The sequence below is a fragment of the Brassica napus genome, chromosome C3, assembly GCF_020379485.1.
Source record: "Brassica napus cultivar Da-Ae chromosome C3, Da-Ae, whole genome shotgun sequence".
Taxonomy (NCBI): Eukaryota; Viridiplantae; Streptophyta; class Magnoliopsida; order Brassicales; family Brassicaceae; genus Brassica; species Brassica napus.
In genome coordinates this window covers 44367462-44384432 of record NC_063446.1, presented here as the reverse complement: position 1 = coordinate 44384432, position 16971 = coordinate 44367462, and the positions used below count along the sequence as shown (strand labels likewise).

Below are 16971 nucleotides of genomic sequence, written 5' to 3'. Positions count from 1 at the left end.
AGCTTTGTATAATCTTTCTTTGGACGTCTTAAATCATACTTTTAATCAGAGGATCTTGCCAAGACAATGATGGTTGATACCATTCTATTTCTCTTATCATTCTTTTAATCTTTACCAGCTTATAACTTTCTCCTTCTAATGTTGGATAGTCGGATTCATTAGTCATGCAATCCGTCCACCTGGCTTCAATCTGATCACCCATATTTGGCTCAAGGTCTCTTAAAACTCGTGGGAGAAAGACATACTTTTATCCAACATGTATTCCCAATCCTCTTCTAAGGTTCCATCTTAGACGGCACATATGTCTGTGGTGGTTTATTCAATAGTCTCTTAAGATGGTATATGTCTGGCTCATGACCCGTATTCAATCTGAGATGAGAATATCTATGCTCACTTATATGGCCTGATGCATATTAACCTTATATACATGTAAAACTCGTGATGTCCCCAAGCTTATAGACTTTAGAGTCTGAACCTTATAGGTAATAGCCTGTACGGCCAAGTTGTTATCAAGCTGTTATATCCGTGTTTATAGTATGGTCATGGACCACGGGTTTGTCCTCACTCCCCCTCATGATCATACTATAATCTGCAGATGATTGGGACATTATAGCCTAATGAGTTTCCCTTGTGTAAATGTTACACAACGTGAGATACTATGGGATAACTCCGTGTGCCATTTTAATATCAATCTTTTTCATCAAGTTTAGACCAGGATGGCTAATCCGGTCATGCCATATAGTGTATAATTTTCGTGGGGTATACCAATCTGGTTACCATGGCTCTTGCCTCTTATCATACTGATCTTTGCATAGTCTAGATCAGTAGAGAATGCAGGTATAGTTTCGACCACTCTTTGTTTCCTTTGCCCATTGTTTCTATATGGAAACCATTCTTATATCATATATCTTATAAACTCAATGGGCTTCTGTGGGTGGATATAGATCATTAGGTCTTTCAAGCCTGCGTGCTCTTTTTAGGCACCAATGTACTTAGCCTCTTTAAGCGCCAATGTATTAAGTCTAGCCGTAGCCCTTTAGGCAATTCTATACTGGTCGCAAGCCCTTATCTGACTGACTATACCCGCAACATTGCCTTATATATTGGCGTTTTCTTAGTCATATCTAAAATCATTCATTCATCTTATAATATAAGTTCTTAATTCAAGAAAATCACAAACATAAAGCAAAGCAAACACAGAAGTCGAAATCAACATTATTCTTTTTAGACAATCAGATGCTTTAGCCTAATGATTCCCCATTACATATCTTATGGCACACTGACTTGGTAGAGTGTGGTGGCTTAGAAATGCCACAGCCTCCTCTCCCTTAACCATGGCCAAAACTGGGTCCACAACCACGGTTATAGTGATTCCTATGTCCATGGTCGTATAAGGTGGTTTGGCTATGCCCACATCCTTTCCATCCATCACGGTTACAGCCGTATGGTTTATCATGATGGACGTGGTTGCTTTCTTTAGATTTTTTTTTTCTGCAGCCTCATTGGCTTAGGGTTGGCGAGTAATCATTATTTCCCTGTATCTATTACTTTCACTTGCATTATTGTCCTCGATGATACATTCACCGAGGCCCTTTGATTTCAGGACAATCTCTGTGTCTAATGCCCATTGTAAATAATTATCTCCAAAGAGATTTAGGGCAGCATAATCTAGATTGCTGATTTTCGACATCTGTAATCATATATCACTCAATCTTTATAAGAAAATAAATCGTGTGACCAAGTAAACAATCGAGTTAATGCATTCCTAATAAACAAGCCACACGGCTATAGGGGTGATGTGCAATGAAGCCACACGGCCTAGGTGATGTATGATGCGGCCAAGCAAGCAATCAAGTAATGATCAATGCATCAGTAAGTAAGCCACACGGCTATGAGGGTTTAATGCAATACAATCAAGGCCACACGGTCATACAGTCATGATGCAAGTAAAGAGGCCACACGACTAGATAGATATATGATGCATACGATCTTATTTTTCGGATTCTATATGTGATCAAGGTGATATGATGTATGCAAGCCACACGGCTATGATAGTAAGGTGCAATAAAGGCCACACGGCCAAGCTATGATGCAAACAATCTATGTTGATCCAATCAGGGTTTTATCATCTTAGCAATACAAAATGTGGCTAGGGTTTCAGATATTATGAGAATCAAAATAATCTAGCACCTTAGCTTTCAAGACATCAATTAGATCAGTCAAAATAACAAGAATTAAACCTAAACTCAATTTGGATCAATATCATTCGATTTAGGGTTTCAAGGCCCTTAGGGATTCAAATTCGAGATTTAGGGTTTCAGATTCAATATGCAATCAATCTAGCTGACTTAACTCACAATCAATAGAATCAATCAAGCAAGCAAGCCTTATGGCTAAGGTTTATGCCTCACGGCCAAGAAGAAGCCACACGGCCAAAACAGGAAAACAAGCCGCACGGCTAATGATTCAATTCATGATCAATGCATAGAGTTTGTTGTGTAATTGCAATCCTAGCATAGATGCATTCTATCAGTTTATACAATGTACTCAACACAAGCAAACTAATCGGCCAAGCAAAGAACAATAACACTTGATTTCAATTTCAATTTCAATACCATCCTAACATGAGATTCTAAGTGCAATTGCAATTAATCAATGTGATTAGGTTTAGGTATGAATGCAACAAGTCCACACGGCCACAAGTATGATTATGTCTAGAACAGTTTAACCTAATCATATAGTTTCAGATTTTGATTTTTAAACAATCTAAACTAGATCATTAGGGTTTTGATTTAAACAAGCCAATTACTTCAGATTCAAGATTCAAGTTTAAACAATCCTAATCATAGTTCTAGGTGATCAATCAATCAAACAAAATTTTTTAAAATCCAAACAATTAAAATCGATTTTTCAAATTAGGGTTTTTGGGAATTCGATTTGATCTTAGATCAAGGGAGTTTAATTTTGAGATTCAAAACCTTCAAGGTTCTGATTTTAATTGATCAATGGATCAAATCTCGATTTTAGGGTTTGGATCGAACGTATAGAGCTTCGATTTACTCATAGGGTATCGATCTATTATCCTATGGCTTTCATCCTTTTAGAGATTATATTTTAGGGTTTCAATCTTTACAAAACAACCAGATTCGATTCATGTTTTCAGAATTCGAATTACCTTTAGGTTTTGAAGATTGTAGAACCGGACCACCAAGAGAACCTCGAGCTGGACGGGACGCGAGCTGGAACAAGCTGGAACGCGAGCTGGAACGAGCTAGAACGGACGCGTGCTGAGGCGCGAGCTGGAACGGAACGCGTCTGATCGGGAACGCGAGCTGTAGCTGTCCGGATGTAAGCTGAGAACGGATGGAGCAGAGGCTGAGTTCGTCTAGTATCAGGAACGCCTTAGGGCTGGGGCTGATCCGATGAACACGAGCTGGAACGCTTGCAAGAACAGATTAGGGATCGTCGGGTTCGGATTAGGGTTCCAAAGCAAATTGGCGCGCACTGTATCGGTGCGTGAGGGCGCGTCGGTGGTCAGATCGACAAACGGTTTGCACTGACAGATTCGTCTTGGCAGGAGCTTCGATTTGATATCTTGATCGTTTTCTGGGTCCTCACGGTTTGGGAGAACGACCTCTTTGAAGTTCCTAGTTAGATTCTTTTTGTTTAGGGTTTTAGGGGTTTGGTTTTAGGCTCAGGGTGTTAGAGGCTATCGTGCTGATAACGTGTTGTAAAATGAAGGTTTTAGGTCTAAATATTTCTGTGTTTTATTAATGAATAAGAGATCCCTTTATATAAGAGTTACATGAGAGATAAATGGAAATACATAAATGGAAAGATTACAAAGAATGGAAAGTCTCTAGCCGACTTTCCCTCTCCCTCCATGCCGCGGCCGCCGCCTCTCTCTCTAGGGTTTGGACCGTCTCTCTCTAGGGTTTGGGCCGATTATGGACCGGGCCGGTTATGGACATCCACCAATTGATTTATAACAATGAACATATAATCCTTAAATGTGATAATGATTTACCTAAGCAAACTGTTTTGTAAGATCTCTTGCAAAGAAAACACTTAGAAGACCAAATCTTTTTCCCGATCCTCTTTGAACCACTGATGAGTGATGAGTAAAATCACAGTTCTGCCTCGCTCTGATTGTAAAAAAAAAAGTACTTACTTCCTTTGTAGTCTGTAGTTGGGAGATCTCCTAAACTGTAGCAACCTATCTCCATTTGCTCTCTGTTTCCTTTTTGCTCTACCCTTTTCTTTTTTGATTTAACGTTGTTTCTCATAGAAATGAACCTGTGGCTTTGTAGACGGAAGCAACCTTGACGCACACAGTTCCCTGGACACAGTGAATTAGGGAAGAGTGTTGGTGACGAGAGCATGATTACTTCATGAGCCGAACCTTGGTGTAGCTATGATAGGATACATGCAACAAAGAAGTCAACAATTAAGAGTCTTGTGGCTTTTCTTTCATTTGTTTTACTTGTTCAATAACGAGAACTAGTATCCTCCTTGCTTGTAGGAAACAGTTCTCCACTTTCCCTCATTCCCATTTTGTAACGAGTTAATGACTCTCCTTTCTAGTTCTTGTTATTTGCTTCTTGTACTCTCTATTTAAGGAAATGAAAAACACAAAAAGAGGTTGACTTATCTACCCAAAAAAACGTGTATTGTTGTGTGTTCTCTTGTGTTCATGTTTCTAGATCAACATTTGATGATCCTTCAATTGGAACCTATCAGTGGTATCAGAGCATGTTTTGTTTTTGATCCGGACCACTTTGTGGTATCAAAAACTTTACAGTTTTCACTTTCCTTGTAATCGGCATTCTTCATGAATCAACGATTATCAAGAATCCTCGACAAACAGTCATTCCTCGGAATCAACGATCATCGAGATCTATCCAACAATTTTCTTTCTTTGTTTTTGATTCGGACCACTTTGTGGTATCAAAAAATCAGAATTTTATTTTCACCATTTTCTATTCGGGTTTGTTGATTAAGTTCAACATCCTTTCTTTTGTATGGATTAAAATCTATCATTCTTCCATTGTTTAAAAAAAATCTTGCCATTTTATGTGTTTTCATTTTCTATTCATTACCTTAAAGAAAAATAAAATAAAAAAGGGTTTCAAAAATGGTTAAGCTTCAAACTCTGACGTTTAGCTTCGTTGAAAAGTGCATGAACACTCGATTTTTCGTGACGAACTCTCCGTGGTCTTATAGCTAATATGAAACTAGTGCAAAACATTCTAACCATCTTAGCAATGCCGGCTCCCCAAATAATCAACTTAAGAAGAGTTTTCATGGCTTGAACCTTGAGGACAAGGTTCATTTTTACGGTGGGAGTATTGATAGGATACATGCAACAAAGAAGTCAACAGTTAAGAGTCTTGTGGCTTTTCTTTCATTTCTTTTACTTGTTCAATAACGAGAACTAGTCTCCTCCTTGCTTGTAGGAAACAATTATCCACTTTCCCCCGTTCCCATTTTGTAATGAGTTAATGACTCCACTTTCTAGTTCTTGTTATTTGCTTCTTGTACTCTCTGTTTAAAGAAATGAAAAAGACAAAAAGAGGTATGCTTATCTACCCAAAAGAAAACGTGTATTGTTGTGTGTTCTCTTGTGTTCATGTTTCTAGACAACATTTGATGATCATATAACTGGGACCTATAAGGCTACCTCGCTGGAATGACGCTAGTGCCTTCTCGAACTCAACCTTGATAGCAGCCAAATCGGATGGCTCCGCCTTACCCGCCGGTCCAGAAACCCCGCCTTCATAGAAGGTAAAAGCGGAAACTTCAGACGGCCCAACCTCTGCCGCCGCCAAAGAAGAAGGCAATGATTGTTTGGAGCGAGGCGCTAGAGGTTTCTTCTTCTGACCATTCACGATTCAGCTCAAAACTGACTTAATCCGCATGAAGAAGGATGCCAGAGAGATATGTCACGCGTACGTCGTAACAAAATGCTCAAAGAAGGTTGAATTGGGATTCGGGAATTAAGTTGAGTGAAAATACGGCGACGCATCGGAGTTATCAGGCACCGTAGTACGGCGGAGGGATCGACGGAGAGGGTTGGTGAGGTAAAAGAGATGGAGAGTAGAAGAAAACTCGTTTTGCTCTCGCTCTCTTAAAAAAATTGATTAGGGGAAAAACAAAGTAATAAAGGGATTTTACCAAATGAGATTTACTTACATTGTCATATAGACCGGTTCAGGTTTATGGGTGTGAATGGTTACATAAGGTGGTTTGGTGTGGTCAAGAGAGTTCGATGCGGTTTTGAACCATATTTTCCGCACGTGGTTACTTTATGTATTGAACTAATGATTTAAGAATGGTTTGATGGATTTTAGATATGGTGGGATCTAAGGAGAGTTTGAGTAAACATAGCTGATGTTGGTAAGATTCTAAAAAAAGACGGAAAAATAAGTGATGATTTGATAAGATTCTTTTTTAACTTTCAGAATAGTTTAGATGATTTGAGATAATTCTTAACTCTAATTTTGGTTAAGGTCGTCACTTTTCCAAGTTCAACTTTTGATTAAGCAACTCCTGCAGAGGCAGGCAATGAAATGTCTTTCATAATCTTCAGCGAGTCAACGTTAAATATTTCCACCCACAAAACATAACTTTGAGGACACATACACTGAAATATTCATAAAACTATCATTTATTCATCTCATGTTTTACTTAATATCTGCCAGAGCCAAACCATAAATTGAAAGGAAAGTCAAACTCTTGATCGGTACCTCATTTTTCTATCACAATCAACTCTTTATTGGACTTTAATTGTTGTAGTGTGGCTCGTGTTTCTATGACAACAAAATCTCAGTCCGCCAACGAGTCATAACGGTAAGAGATAAGAGAATAATCACAATCCCATACATGTGTCTCTCTTTTTCTTTTTTCTTCTGCAGACTCATGTTTAACAAAAGAGAACAACTTGCTTAATTACGTTAAAATACTTTTTAACATCACTTTTTTTTAACGTTGCTGCCAATGGAAAGTACACGAACAAGAAACAGATGATCGGCTATTAAAATTAGGGATTTTTGTTTTGATTGGCAAAGGAGCTTGAGAATATGGGGAATTGATAAATCAATGATGTTGCAGAAGCTGAGAGGTAGAGATTGAACAATGTCTTGCTTTTCACATATTTGAACTCTTTTATTTTGAAATATCTCCAAATAACTACGGCAAAGGTGGAATTTCATTATCACTATTTTAAATTATAAATGGACGTAAAATCTACTCAAATCCATTTCATAATTTTTGTTTCAAAAAATTGTTTAGTTTTCAATAACACTGGATTTGATATGGTCTTTATAAATTATTGATTGAATATTAGAACATCTCAGATGATTTGAGACGATATTTAGAAATAATTAGTTGAACGACATGAGATTTTAATGAAAATGTAAAATCTCTTAAAATTCTTATAAACATTTTGAAAAACTACAAAATTATATTAATACAGTATGTAGCTACATTTCTCTATTTTTATAGCATATTATTCACATAATTGATTTGGTATATAAAGTAGCTTAACTGAACCTGGACACGTGTTTTATTAGTGACAATGCAAAATTAGAAAACTTATAGGGATCGTAGAGTTTACAATAAGTTACTTCTTAGAAGAAGAAAGCTACTGCCTCTTTATTTTTTAAAAAAAATGAAGTTATAATTTTTTTATATATTTGAAAGATTAGTGCTTTATATTTAATATAGATCTTTATTGAAAACTAAATAAATTTATATTGGTTTTAAAAAGTTAAAAAGTAATAGATAAAAAAAAAAAAAACTAAAACATCATTTTAAGCTCCTAATGGAATCTGTGGATGCCTCAATAATGATGTGGCCTTGAGACTTTGTCCAGTCACTCTAACATAGGGTTCGATTCGATTCCCATATGAGACAAAAGTAAAAAAGACTACATACAATAGAGACATGGTTCTGTAGTCCGGACCATATGACAATCTGAACATATGAGGTTAATTTGTTAATTTATAATACTATGACGGCTCAAATTAAGAAAATTGGTATAATTTCGGGATATTTTGAAAATCTTCTTAAATCTCTAAACCCGATTCAGTGATTTTGTACATAAACCTTTAGCTCGGTCAAGTTCCGATCAGAATGCTCCGGTCACTTTTCTCCGTCGCTCCGACGGCCGTTCGCTTCGAACCCCAACACTCACCGTCCATCCGGTCAAACATTGACTCCACCCCCGCCACCGCCACCACTTTCCGCCTCAGAAAAGGAGTTCCATAAGTACGCCGGATACGCAGCACTTGCTCTCTTCTCCGGTGCAGCTACATACTTCTCCTTCCCCTTCCCCAAACACAAGAAGGCTCAAATATTCCGGATCTTCACTGTAACATCTCGGGCCTGGCCCAAAATGAAACTCAAGTGCTGCAGGTCCAAGAAGGAGAAACCCTAGACATGACTCCTCCCACTTCTTATAAAAGGGGAAGCCCCCCTTAGGGTTCAGCCACAAGAGAGACAGCAAGCGAACCCTGCCCGAGCAGAACCCCGCCGCCGCCTCTCGCCACCGCCGTCCCGCCTCCGTCGAAACCAGCCGCCGCCCACCGCCCGCGAAGCCCGAGCCGCCGCACCCGAGCCCCTAGCCGTCGCCTCCTTGATTCGGTTTCGTGCAAGCAACTGAGATCTGAACCACAAGGTAAGACCGTGCTCTCTAGCTCTATGTCATTGGGAATGATGGATCCTAAACCCTCCTCTCTCTTGTGAATCCTTCTTATGAACCAGATCCCGAGAAGTGACCGTCTCTTCCACTCTAGATCCAGATCTACCACTACAATAAGCTAAGGTGAGGACTTGGCTGTGAACTTGCCTCATGTTGAGTAACCAATGGGACTTAGTCCTTTGTTAATCAGATCTAGAACTTGTGTGTAAGTGTGATGTGATATGTGATTGATCTAGTTGTTATAAAAGGTAGTATGGTTGTTGTGATGAGGTCGTAGGCATGCTAGGATTGTCAAGGAAGTGATGATAAGATGTTGAGACGTGATGTGAATGGATAAGTGAATGACATTAAGTATAAGTATGGGATTGGGTGATCATATAGAGTATAAGGGGGTGTGCCGTGGGGTAGTAGTTCTACGCTAGGCACCCATAGGAGCTGTGGGGTAGTGTCCCGTTGGGGCACCCACATGAATATGGGGTAGTGGTCTAGCGAGAGCTACCCACGGGGAATGAGAAGACGAGCCAACCGCGAGAGGCGGGATATAAAAACGTAATTTAGGTGTCATTAGTTCATGGTCGGGTATTTGGGTTCCTGTGTAATAGATCTTATTAACTCATGACTTGTGATTGCTTGCTCCTCCTGAGTTGAGTTCATGGGTTCCCAGAACCTGCCCTCACTGAGTAATCCGTACTCACCCCTCTTCCTGCAGGTATGGCCGAGAGGGAGCGGGAGTAGAAGTCCGTATGGTGCAAGTGTTTTCTCGAGTCTTTTCTTTATTTTTCAAACATTTTCTTTAAGGTTTCATTGGAGATTTCAGTGTTTAAGTTGAGTTCGGATTCATGTAAGACTAATTGGGTTTTTATAAGAGTTATTGGATGAAATGAGTTGTATTATGGTATTTGATGAGGATCACCGGGCCAGGGCCGTTACAATTGGTATCGGAGCCAGGTTAACCCACCCGGTGCTGTCCCGGGTGGGTAGGGGAAAGGTTGGGTAGAAGTAGATAAAAGCCGGGTTTCAAAAGAACTTCTTTCAAGTGTTTGTAAAAGTGTTTTCAAAAGATAGATTCGACGTATGTCAAAAAAAAAAAAGCACCACTCGGACCGAACTCCTAGCTTACTCGGTAGGCAAAAGAACTTGAGTAGAACTGTGTCTAATACTCCTCCGCTTGTCAACAGGATGACTCCCAAGAACGCCAGAGTTGCAAGGGCAGCTGCGACCGCCCAAAGAGCAACACGACGGGCTACTAGGTCTGCGACTCAGGCCTCCAGCGAGGCAGAAAGCCGGAGTGTGGCTGCACCCGTGAATGAGAACCCAGCAGAAGTGCCAAACGAAGTGAATGCAGAGATCCTGGCGGAACTACAAAGGTACCGAGACGCCTATGGGGGACAACTGCCCAATGGTGAAGCCGCAACAGGGGCGGGGGACGTCCCCATACCACCTGGGGCGGGCCAGAATCCGCCACCACAGCCACCACCCCCGGCGGCGCCTGCAGTGGTGCACTCCCCAGGCCCCAACTATTGGGACATGATGAGACATATGAAGAATATGCAGATGGAGTTTTTCAATGGAAAGACCGATGCAATTGCCGCGGATAACTGGAGGCGCCAAATCGAGAGGAATTTCATTTCTGCAAGGTGCCCACCCAAGTTCCGTAGGGATCTGGCCGTCCACCACCTTAAGGATGACGCACTAGTGTGGTGGGAGGAAGTGGTTGAAAGAGCACACGGGATACGACTGACCTGGGATGACTTCCTGGAAGTATTCAATGGGAAGTATTTCCCCTTGGAAGCTATGGACGCAATGGAAAGCAAGTTTCAGGACATCCGTCAAGGGACAAGGAACGTGAGAGACTATGGGGACAAGTTCAACCGACTTTGGAGATTTGCGGGCCACTACCTAAGTGACCACGACTTAGTCTGCCGGTTCCTTAAAGGAATGAGGATAGAACTGAGGAATAGCTGCAACGTGCGGGACTACCGTGATGTCCATGAACTGATCGAGAGAGCCGCTGAACAAGAAACAGGACTCGAGGAGGAGCGGCGACAGAACCAGACCTCCCAGAATCGGGGTGCCAACCGGCCCCGGGATGCATTGCCCCCGACCGAGCCTGCCCCGTCAAGGCCCCCATGCAAAAAGTGTGGACGATTCCATATGGGAGAGTGCAGGGCGGGAGCATGCTAAAACTGTGGTGAGCTCGGCCATGTAGCGAGGGAGTGCCCAAAGGAGAGACAAGCCCATCGCAGACGCTGTTACCGCTGTGGACAGGAAGGACACATGTCGTGGGATTGTCCATTACATCAAGGAGGGAATGCGGGAGGGGCGCAACCCCAACAGCAGAGAGGACAAGCTGCAAGGCCACGAGCGTACGCAGTCGAAGGTCGCGAAGGAGCCGAACCAATCGCGGGTATGTCCTTGTCTTGACCCTACGAGTATATATTATGAAAAGAACCGTTAGAAGTCGCATAGCTTAGCATTAGTATCGTGTAGGGTCTATCGCGGTCGGAGGAGTGACAACATTCACTCTCTTCGACATTGGGGCAGCTCACAGTTTTGTAAGCCCTAGACTTACACGTGAGTGGAACTTTAAGGGAAACTTCAACACCATGGTGACGGGAGTCGAGACTGCAGGAAAAGAGAAAATGGCCACGAGGGGAAGGTATGAAGAGGTGCCAATGATCCTCGCAGGAGTGAACCTACTCGGGGACTTACTGGAGTTAGAACTAGGGCGTTACGAAGTGATATTGAGAATGGATTGGCTAGCACAACACAGGGCTGTAGTCGAATGTGCCAAGGCATGCGTTAGATTTCCGCTAGATGGGAGGCAAATCGTGTACAGAGGAATGAGAACTAGGACCGGGATATCCGTGGTATCAATGGTTCATGCCGAAGAAGCAATCCGGAAAGGAGGAGAAGCCTTCCTAGCCACTATAGAAATGGTGGGGGAGACCGAAGCACCAAAACTGAGAAGTATTCCTGTAGCGGCGGAGTATTCAGATGTGTTTGAACCACTACGCGGACCCCACCTCACCGAAATAATGCCTTTACGATTGAGCTAGAACCCATAACCGCCCCGGTTTCCAGAGCCCCCTACCGATTGGCACCGGCAGAGATGGCCGAACTTAAGAAAAAACTGGAAGAACTAGTGGAGAAGGGATTCATACGCCCGAGTAGCTCGTCATGGGGTGCGCCCGTGCTCTTTGTCAAAAATAAGGATGGGAGCCCTCGACTGTGCATCGACTACCGAGGATTAAACAAGGTAATCGTCAAAAACAAATACCCCCTACCCAGTATAGACGAACTCATGGATCAGTTGGAAGGGGCCACATGGTTTTCAAAGATCGATCTTGCTTCAGGTTATCACCAAATTCATATTCACGAAGGACATATTAAGAAAACAGCTTTCCGTACCCGGTACGGACACTACGAATTCGTAGTATGCCCTTTGTGCTGACTAATGCGCCGGCAGCTTTCATGGGGCTAATGAATGACATTTTCAGAGATTACCTGGACCAATGCATGATCATCTTCATCGACGATATCTTGATTTACTCCAAGAACCGGGAGGACCAGGGACACCATTTGAGTATAGTGCTGGAAAAGTTACGAGAGCAAGGATTATATGCTAAGCTTAGCAAGTGAAGTTTCTGGCAACGTAAGATCGGGTTCCTAGGGCATGTGATTTCCGAGGCAGGGATAGCAGTGGACCCAGAGAAGATCGTAGCAATCACGAAATGGCTAACACCAGGTAACGCCACTGAAGTTCGAAGCTTCCTCGGATTGGCAGGATACTACCGAAAGTTCGTTTTAGGGTTCGCCACAACAGCAAGGCCACTCACCCCACTTACAGGTAATGAGGTTAGGTTCGAATGGACAGAGGCTTGTGAGGAGGGATTCAAACAACTAAAGGAGATGCTGACTAGAGCCCCAGTACTAGTTCTACCCAAACCTGGGGTGCCATTTGTGGTCTACACCGACGCATCCGGAGTTGGAGTGGGATGTGTGCTCATGCAGGATGGGAGGGTGATCGCCTACGCGTCCAGACAACTGCGGAAGCACGAGACTAACTACCCAACGCATAACCTGGAGTTAGCAGCGGTGGTATTCGCCGTTAAGATCTGGCGATCGTAGCTGTACGGAGAAAAAGTGCAGATTTTCACGGATCACAAAAGTTTTAAATATGTCTTCTCTCAAGGAGACTTGAACCTACGACAACGCCGATGGATGGAGCTGCTAGCAGATTACGACCTGGTCATCGATTACCACCTCGGGAAGGCAAATCTGGTGGCAGATGCCTTAAGCCGGAGGAAATCAGATGTTTCCGGAGCCAGGGAAACTCAGGAACTTGCCACGGCCCTAGCAAAACTACACCTCTGTGCGACGACAGTAAATGAGGAGGGCGCCGGGTTGGAAGTCGTGGAACAAGCTGATCTACTGAGTCGCATCAGTAAGGCCCAGCAAACGGACTCCACTCTCCAAGGGATGGTCGACAAGGAGGTGAGTGGGTACCGCACGGCCGGGAGTGGTACTATCCTGTTTAAAGTCCGAGTGTGCGTACCTCAGGGAGGAAACTTAAGGGACGAGTTACTGGCGCATGCCCACCAGTCGCGATTCTCGATTCACCCGGGACAGACGAAGATGTACCAGGACCTGAAACGGTACTACCACTGGGAAGTAATGAAGAGAGATGTTACAATGTAGATAGCCCGGTGTCATACCTATCAGTTGGTTAAGGCGGAACGCGGAGTCCCGGGAGGACTATTGCAAGAACTGCCCCTACCCCAATGGAAATAGGATATGGTGACAATGGATTTCGTCACGGGACTACCACGGACCACGGGGAACAGGGACGCCATTTGGGTTATAGTAGACCGTCTGACAAAGACGGCTCATTTCCTGCCTATACGAACTACTGATAAGACTGAAGACTTAGCTCGAGAATACCTGAGAACGATAGTGAAGCTGCATAGGGTACCTGCAAGCATAGTATCTGACCGGGACCCAAAGTTTACCTCAAACTTTTGGCAGGCTTTTCAGAAGGCATTAGGAACAAAGGTTCGCCTTAGCACCGCCTACCACCCCCAGACGGATGGACAATCCGAGAGGACCATCCAGACACTCGAGGATATGCTGACGTCGAGCGTCTTGTAATGGGGAGGTAAATGGGGCGAGTATTTACCATTAGTGGAGTTCTCTTATAACAACAGCTACCACGCGAGTATTGAAATGTCTCCTTACGAAGCACTGTATGGGCGACCCTGTCGGACCCCGTTATGTTAGACCGAAGTGGGGGAGAAACGAGATATGACTCCAGAACTAGTCGGAGAAACGATCGAGCAAGTAGAACTCCTCAAGAAAAGATTTACGCCGACAAACAGAGAAAGAAGCTAGAGTTTGCAGTAGGGGACGAAGTGTATTTGAAAATGAGGACCTTCCGAGGGAGTGACCCAAACCGGAAGTTGAAGAAGTTGAGACCCACCCAGGTACATGGGCCCGTACGTGATAAAGGAAAGGATTGGCACAGTCGTGTACCGGCTGGCACTACCGTCGGAATTGTATGATTTCCATGATGTGTTCCACGTCTCAGTGGTACGGAAGGTTGTACGAGAACTCGAGCTAATCCTGCCGCATCCACCTGCAGATGCGCAACGTAACCTGTCGTTGGTTAGCAAACCAGTGAAGATTGTGGATGAAAAGGAAGTTGATAACCGTGGATGGAAAGAAAAGATGGTGCTCGTGCGCTGGGAGAGGGATGGAATCCATGAGGATGAAAGAAAAGATGGTGCTCGCCGCACCCGAGCCCCTAGCCATCACCTCCTTGATTCGGTTTCGTGCAAGCAACTGAGATCTGAACCACAAGGTAAGACTGTGCTCTCTAGCTCTATGTCATTGGGAATGACGGATCCTAAACCCTCCTCTCTCTTGTGAATCCTACTTATGAACCAGATCCCGAGAAGTGACCGTCTCTTCCACTCTAGATCCAGATCTACCACTGCAATAAGCTAAGGTGAGGACTTGGTTGTGAACTTGCCTCATGTTGAGTAACCAATGGGACTTAGTCCTTTGTTAATCAGATCTAGAACTTGTGTATAAGTGTGATGTGATATATGATTGATCTAGTTGTTATAAAAGGTAGTATGGTTGTTGTGATGAGGTCGTAGGCATGCTAGGGTTGTCAAGGAAGTGATGATAAGATGTTGAGACGTCATGTGAATAGATAAGTGAATGACGTTAAGTATAAATATGGGATTGGGTGATCATATAGAGTATAAGGGGGTGTGCCATGGGGTAGTAGTTCTACGCTAGGCACCCATAGGAGCTGTGGGGTAGTGTCCCGTTGGGGCACCCACATGAATATGGGATACTGGTCTAGCGAGAGCTACCCACGGGGAATGAGAAGACGAGCCAACCGCGAGAGGCGGGATATAAAAACGTGCATTTAGGTGTCATTAGTTCATGGTCGGGTATTTGGGTTCATGTGTAATAGATCTTATTAACTCATGACTTGTGATTGTTTGCTCCTCCTGAGTTGAGTTCGTGGGTTCCCAGAACCTGCCCTCACTGAGTAATCCGTACTCACCCATCTTCCTGCAGGTATGGCCGAGAGGGAGCGGGAGTAGAAGTCCGTACGGTGCAAGTGTTTTCTCGAGTCTTTTCTTTATTTTTCAAACATTTTCTTTAAGGTTTCATTGGATATTTCAGTCTTTAAGTTGAGTTCGGATTTATGTAAGACTATTTGGGTTTTAATAAGAGCTATTGGATGAAATGAGTTGTATTATGGTATTTGACGAGGATCACCGGACCAGGGCCGTTACATTCACAGTGTCTCTAACTCACGAGGTCCATCCAATCCAGACTAGGAACGTCAACCAACCGGAGACTCTAGCTGATCTAGAAGCTCTCGTCAAGGAAGCTCATGAGAACGAAAAAAGAAGAGGATCCGACCCGTTGCCTCGGGTCTTTCTCTGAATGGGATCGGTTTTGATAAAGAGAAGAAGAGAGTTCGTGTGCAGTAACATTTCGTCTCCACCTTGTTCTTTGAGGTGCTAGACTATTGAATTTTCCAAGGATAAAGATCCTGAGCTCGATGTGGCCTTGGTGTTGTTGCTGAGGTCACCCTCCAATGTGTTGAAAGGCAGCAACTTGTGTTAAGTGTTGCTAACTTTAGTTATCTTAGTCTTGATAGTATGGTTGCACTCTTGAGAAACCATGTCCAGCATACAGATCTGCTTCTCGTCAAAATGGAGTGGGGCAACTAAGGACAAACCAAAGTACACTACACACGACGCTTTAAAGCATGTCTGTGACCTCTACAGAGAGAGGATTTTGAAGTATAGGTATTGTTATCCTTTAGTTGTTATGTCTTTACTTGATTTCTCTATTGTTGCGGACTAAATGTAATACAAAAAGAAATAAAAAAATGAGAAATTTCCTTAAATAATTTTTTTTAGTTTATTTTCATAAAAATAGATTTTAAGGAAGAAAATGACCAAAATAAGTTTTATTAAAGGATAAATATACACTTATATCCAAGAGTTAATTAATTTAGACTTATGATTTAGAGTTAAGAGGTGGATTTTGGGAATATATGGGTGATTGGCAAGTGCTGTGAGTGCTTTCCACGGCTTTTTTTTTTCTACATCCAATTTAGTTTACCAATCATGCTTTAAGAAAAAAATTAAAGTTACAGCTATAAAAACTAACATAGGAAACAAAATAGCTTTGAAAATTAATTTTTCTAGAGCTTTATATTTAATGCTCTGGAAATAATTAATCTACAGCTACAACATTAAAATCTACAGGTACAACATTAAAATCTACAGCTATTATTCTAAAGCAAAAAAATAAAAGCCACAACACTTATCCATCATCCCCGGGGTTTCAAATTTAAAAAATAAAATAAAAATATTAAACATTTCAAAATAAAAAAGTCTATTTTGGTCATTTTTTATTTTTGAGTGTTATTTTTGTGACAAAAACTAAAAAAAATGTTATTTGAGAGGATGGAGCAATGAAATCCTGGGATTTGATTGCGGTGGTCAACCGTGGGTATCTGAAACTTGTTTTCCTGCTGGAACCCTCGCCAAACCTAGCACGAAAGACCTTGAATACATATAAAAGCTGAAAGAAGTGATAGAAAAGGAAGCCACAGAGCAGCGCTGGACAGCTCCAAGCAAGAGCCCCATTAGTCCTGCATTCAGCACTGCGGAGGATGAACTTTTCTCATGGGTAACTCTTGTTTTCTCTCTGTTACTAGAGATTAATCCGAG

At 42.6% G+C, this 16971-nt stretch overlaps 2 protein-coding genes across 2 annotated transcripts; both read left to right on the top strand.

Moving 5' to 3' along the window:
* Positions 1–10978: 10978 nt before the first annotated feature.
* LOC106453503 lies at positions 10979–11760 on the top strand. The gene is made up of 2 exons (XM_022709464.1): positions 10979–11108; positions 11192–11760. Exons 1-2 carry the CDS (start codon positions 10979–10981, stop codon positions 11758–11760), a joined length of 699 nt encoding a protein of 232 aa, XP_022565185.1.
* Positions 11761–14188: 2428 nt separating this feature from the next.
* LOC111209519 lies at positions 14189–14629 on the top strand. Its single transcript, XM_022709463.1, has one exon. It carries the CDS (start codon positions 14189–14191, stop codon positions 14627–14629), a length of 441 nt encoding a protein of 146 aa, XP_022565184.1.
* The last annotated feature ends 2342 nt before the right edge of the window (positions 14630–16971 follow it).

Coding starts and splice junctions, on each gene's coding strand:
- LOC106453503 (XM_022709464.1), top strand. CDS start 10,979: ATGTCGTGGGATTGTCCATTACATCAAGGAGGGAATGCGGGAGGGGCG. Junction 11,109..11,191: donor AGGAGCCGAACCAATCGCGG/GTATGTCCTTGT, acceptor AGTATCGTGTAG/GGTCTATCGCGGTCGGAGGA.
- LOC111209519 (XM_022709463.1), top strand. CDS start 14,189: ATGGGCCCGTACGTGATAAAGGAAAGGATTGGCACAGTCGTGTACCGG.